The 5,846-nt window shown below is 35.3% G+C and overlaps 1 protein-coding gene across 1 annotated transcript; it reads right to left on the bottom strand.

The window, feature by feature from the left end:
* Positions 1-4,672: 4,672 nt before the first annotated feature.
* Positions 4,673-5,527, bottom strand: LOC130865916 (60S ribosomal protein L7a-like). The gene has a single exon (XM_057757062.1). It carries the CDS (start codon positions 5,507-5,509, stop codon positions 4,709-4,711), a length of 801 nt encoding a protein of 266 aa, XP_057613045.1. The 5' UTR covers positions 5,510-5,527; the 3' UTR covers positions 4,673-4,708.
* Positions 5,528-5,846: the final 319 nt, after the last annotated feature.

Genomic DNA, 5,846 nt, shown 5'->3' with positions numbered 1-5,846 from the left:
GAAACACCCATGGTAAAACTGAAAATCCTATAACTATTTAAAAAGTAAAACCTTGAAATTATTTGTTTTTCTTTTTTCCCATTTTCTGTTCCAAGGTTTTATGTAGCTGTATATGAACAATAGTACTCCACTGAAAAATTATCACCAAACCAGAGAAGCATTTCATATGATATAAAAGCAGTCTTCATATTCAATTTTCATCATAATACATAAAGAACAATGGAAGTTTTTGAATGCTTGCTATTCTAGCTTATCACATATTTATATATTCATAATATAGAAAAATGCTAAGGTCAATGTAAGGTTCCAGGAACTTTGTCACATTTCCTCTCGCTATTTAAGGTTTATTTATCCTTAATACCTAAAAAAAAAGAAGAAAAAATATGGAGACTATGGGTAGCATTTTCTATCACATTTTGATCTCATATTTGTTCTGGTGCAAAAATAGATTATCTATTATTTTCCCTAAACATTTTAGCACATTATTTAGTTGTTTGGTAACAGAACTGATTTAAGCGTTTCTTCTTTAAATTTTACAGTGTCAACTATAAAGGGAAGACTATCAACTTGTGTATGAATAAAATAACACAACACTAAAAATTATATAGAAACTGTATTGCTACATTTTAATGTACATCATCATCTCTGGATACTAGAAGAAAATTGGGCAATGGTTTTTGAATTTTGAAGTGAAAATTTTGTTTATTGTTGATCTGTTCACAATAGCTAAGGGAAGGGAAAATGAGCTGCTGTCTATCAACTGATAGAAAAGTTATGAAAATATTGTCCAGTTTTTAACTGGAATATTGTTTGCCTTTTAAGAAAAATATCAAGAAATTTTCAGACCAATGTTTGAAACTGAATAAAAATCATTGTTCTTTACATAATTAAGATTGAAAAAGATGTAAATTTCTTGGGTTTTTTTCATTCATAGAAACCAGTTTTGATTTTTTTTAGATATGTGTCTTGTGTGTTTCTTTTGGAATGTCTATAGATTTTAAGAAATTTATAAGCGACCATGGGGGTGGCAGGTTTTAAGGGAAGGTAGATAAAATAGGGTTGTATAAAAGGTGGAGGGAGAAGGAAAAGGAGAAGCTAATGGAACGAGAATGAGTAAATAGGGTCAGAGAGGGCAATGGGAACTACAGAAGGACATGGGAGATGAATATCTAATATCAAGAGCTTTTGAGATATTACTTTACAGATTAGTATCTCTCTACTCTCATCCGAGAAACATAACCATGCAGATTTACTATTTGTCGGTGTATAGAATAATAAACTACAAAGATTTAACCTTAATTGACCTATTATTATCAAGAACACACCCCCTAGGCTCAGCAATGATATAGTTTTAAATAATGTGTAGTATACCAAAATCAAAATGACTTTAAAGATATAGAATTTTTAAAAATAGTAAAGTTAAGATGTGATTGAGTGAAATAATATTACTCTTGTAAAATTAATATAGTGGAACTTTTCCTGTTTTGTTTCCTCTTAAATCTATTGGTTATGTTTAGTGACAGACAGATACCTTGTCACATACATGGAGGTAAGAAGACAGTTTGAAGGATCTAGTTTTCTCCATCAGATGTGTGGAGTCCAGGGATCAACTCAGGTCTTCAGATTTGGAAGATAGCTTTCTTCCTTAATAAATCATTTTGTATCATCAATAGTTTACTTGTTTATTATAGAAAAGTAATACAAATTTCATTATTCACACAAGCTAAATTATTGGTCTGAAACACTGAATCAAAACATCAAAATCATTTGTGTCAGTTGCAAGAGTTTGTCTACATTCTTTACAATAACAAATTCCCTTTCTTAATTTTATTTGCTTAGTTATTTGATGGTATATTGAACCTCTATTATATGAACTATAAATTCCAAAGTGTCAGATAATAAGATAAACAGTGGAAGAAAATGGTAAATTTAGATTTAGTTGGTTTTTGGTTATTTAGTCTTCAGGGAGATGCAGACACAGAATTATTAGTAAATGAACAGAAATAACTGATTTAGAACAATCACTATCATCTCTGTTAAACAATGAGTTCAATTCAAACAGTACAACACAGACAGGCCAAGTACATGCTGTTACAAACACTGATTTCTTCGTGGGTAATTTTTAAATTTCATGAATGAAAAACAGGGATGTGTTTAATTACTTAAAATACAAATAAAAAAGACTTTTAGTGACCCGATAGATTGACTGTCTGGAGTTCCATGATTCTGCAAAGAATGAATGTAACAAATGGAAAACAAAGAATTATCTGGAACTGTCTTTTTCTTCTGGTTATTAAACATTTGCTGCCAAACCCTGTATCTAACTAGCTGTTTTGTATAACCTTTATAATGAATGGACTAGGCAGCTCATAAAACTGCACAGTTATAATGTTTGAAACCTACAGAGGAAATATTTCATAATCTGCTGCAATGAGACTCTGTGATGTCTCCACAAGTGTTTGGTTACTTCATGGATTTATGGATTTCTTTAGTTCTATGACATGAAAGGCACATATGACATCTTCCCATAGGGAAAAAATTCACTACAGGCAACCTGAGTTCACGTACCATGGCCATTGCCACTTCTTTCTGACCGGAAAAAATCAGTTTCCTTAGGAGTGTTCTGTTTTGTGTGAAGAAAAAAATAAAAAAGGAAACCTTAGAAAAATGTACATATTTCACAGATAAACATGGCAGAAAGAAAACAATAAGCATATTCATTTGTATGATCATTTTTGTCTATCCTTTTCATGTATATTTTCTCTTGTATGCAAATCACACACACACACACACACACACACACACACACACACACACATATATATATATATATATCACAACACGCAAAAGTTATAATGCTCAGAACAGGTTGAATAATTTCTTTTGAAAGAAGACTGCAGAAGGAAATTAGGAGCAGCTGATGAAAGGGTATCTTGAGGTACTTGCCTATGTTAAAAATTAATCCAGAAGAATATACTTGTGTAGTTTTTCTTTGTACTTTTCACTTATATTCTTTAGAAATTCTGTCTCCTACAACCCCTGCATAAATATTTGGCCACAACCACCAGTATAATGTTACCGTCTCATCGACAAAAGTGGTTTCATATTTCAATAACATCATAAAAGATAAAATATCTTTATGACAACTTTTTATCTTTATGACATTATTTTCCTTTCTATGCCTTATTTTCCTTTTATGACTCTTAGAACTAACATAAGTTAATGGATTGAAAGAGACTATGAAATAAATGTATTTTGGTATAATTAGATAATGGAAAGTCTGATATTAGAACATTTGTTAGGTGTTTACTTTAATAATTTATAAAAGAAACAGTCAGAAAGTAAAGGCATATGAAATGTGCAGATTTGGAGACTTAATAATTATTCTTGCTATGAGATACATTTGTTGACAAAGAAGTTTGGAAACTGCACAGAACATAACAGCCAAGGCTTCAGAGGACTTCTAGATCATGCCTAAATCTCATCATTCCCAGTGGTTCTATTTTATCCAAAATCATGCCACAGCAATACATTCTATGATCTAATGGGGAATTGTCAATCATTTACAGTTAAGGCTCCTCAGATGTTACTGACAAATAAAAGAGAACAATATTTCGGACTCTAATCAAATAATAAATGCTAGTGATACATAACCATGAATAAAAGAATCCTATGCATCCTGGTCTTTATAATATTGATACATGGGCATATATAGCTATATAGTGTTCTGGGATATGCTTTTATCCTTTTAACATACACAATATACTTAGGATGTTTAAAAACAGTTAAAAGAGAAAGCTATGGGAATAACACGTTTCTGGAATAGCTTATATTCTGATTTGTGTCTGACCTTGAATAGGGCAGGTCTTTGCATTGCTTTAGTTTCCGCTCCTTTTCTTCTTTCAATTTCCTTTAAAACCAAGGTCAGGTCTTCTCTATCAGTTCCCCACAGAGCAAGAAATGGCTTATGAGGAAGTACAGAAGCTATTTGGGGTTGGATATATCACTTAAAGGAACACATCTAAAGACAAAAAAAAAAGTTGCGAAGGCACAAAGGTTTCATGGGCAACCACTGGAAAAAAAGAAGAAAGGTCACCTAGATACTAAAACTATATATGAGTTGATTTCAACTTTGAAGAGTAGTTCTTTATGTGTCTGAGTTTGGAATTATCAGCAGCTGCAGTTTTAAGATGGGTTCTTGTTTGTTGATTCACCAAAACTATTATGTACTTTAAAGTACATGAGACTTTCCCTTTAACGTCCTTTATTGCTTTATTTGTTCAAATTGGACAAAAGGTCTCTTTCAAGAGCTCTTATCATTAGTGAAAACAACTGAATATTTTAGTAAATGTGTGAATAAACATGAAAATAAGAGAAAATCACAGAGTCCTTGATGACTATGACTAAATCTAAACTAAAATATTGTGCAACATACACTTATTTAGATGGGAAATCTGCGGTGTATGTAGCGTTGTAAGTATAACTAATGATATAGGTGAAGAGTCAATTATGGATGCCATGTTACTCAAAATGAACACATACTGGGTGTTAAGTAATGTCATAGTAAAGCAGCAGAAAGGGGATAGTATAAAGCAGAAGCTACTTCTTTTCTAATTCTGAAAGGAGAGAGGATTTTTTCATTTGTTTGTTTTCTTTTTTTTTTAAAGTTTTATAATTATATTTATGTACAGAAAACTCAGCAGTACATTTAACCCAGTTTAGTGGCGAGTTCTTTGGCCTTTGCCTCTTCCAGCTTGGCAATTCGAGCCACAGATTTAGGACCCAGGACGTTGCCTCCCCAGTGGCGGCGGATCTCATCATATCTGTCGTTGTAATTGGTTCTAATAGCTTCCACCAGCTTGGCCAGAGCACCCTTGTCTTCCGAGTTAACCTGTGTGAAGGCAACAGTGGTGCATGTCTTCCTGTGGACCAGCCGTCCCAGCCTGGCCTTTCCCTTGATGATGCAGTAGGGGACCCCCATCTTGCGACACAGGGCAGGCAGGAAGACCACCAGCTCATTGGGGTCTACGTCGTGGGCAATCACCACCAGCTGAGCCTTCTTGTTCTCTACCAAAGTGGTGACTGTATTGACGCCCGCTCGAAGGACAGGTGGTCTCTTAGTTGGGACATCCCCTTTGCCGGCAGCTTTCTTCTCAGCACGGGCCAGCAGCCTCTGCTTCTTTTCCTGCTTGGTCTCTGGCCTGTACTTGTGGGCAAGTTTAAGCAACTGGGTAGCTGTTTGCCGGTCCAGGGCCTGGGTGAACTGGTTAATGGCAGGAGGAACTTTGAGGCGCTTATAGAGGATGGCCCTCTGCCGCTGCAGCCTGATGTAGCGGGGCCATTTGACGAAGCGTGTGAGATCTCTCTTGGGCTGGATGTCCTGCCCAATGCCGAAGTTCTTAGGCCTCTTCTCAAACAAAGGATTCACCACCTTCTTCGCCTCCTGCTTCTTCACGACGGCGGGGGCCGGGGCCACCTTCTTCCCCTTGGCCTTCTTTCCCTTGGGCATCTTGCCGGGCTGGAGGAGAGAGCTTGTTTTCTTTAAAAAAAAAAAAAAACAAAAAATAAAAAACCCGACTGCAGTTTCCCTCCCCTCCTCTCCTCCGAATTCCTCCCCCATTTTCACTCTTTTATTACTCTTCAGAAAAGGGAAAGCCTCCCATGGATGTCAACCAGTCATGGTATATCAAATTACAAAAAGACTAGGCACCTCCTCTTCTATTAAGGCTAGACCAGGCAATTCTTGAGGAGGAAAAGGTCCCCAAAACAGGCAACAGAATCAAGACAGTTCTTGCTTCCACTGTTAAAAGTCCCAGAAGATAATCAAGCTACACAACTGTAACGTA

This window comes from Chionomys nivalis, chromosome 24, assembly GCF_950005125.1.
Source record: "Chionomys nivalis chromosome 24, mChiNiv1.1, whole genome shotgun sequence".
NCBI classification, from domain to species: domain Eukaryota; kingdom Metazoa; phylum Chordata; class Mammalia; order Rodentia; family Cricetidae; genus Chionomys; species Chionomys nivalis.
The sequence above is the reverse complement of the archived record's forward strand: the minus strand, read 5'-3'. Positions and strand labels throughout refer to the sequence as shown.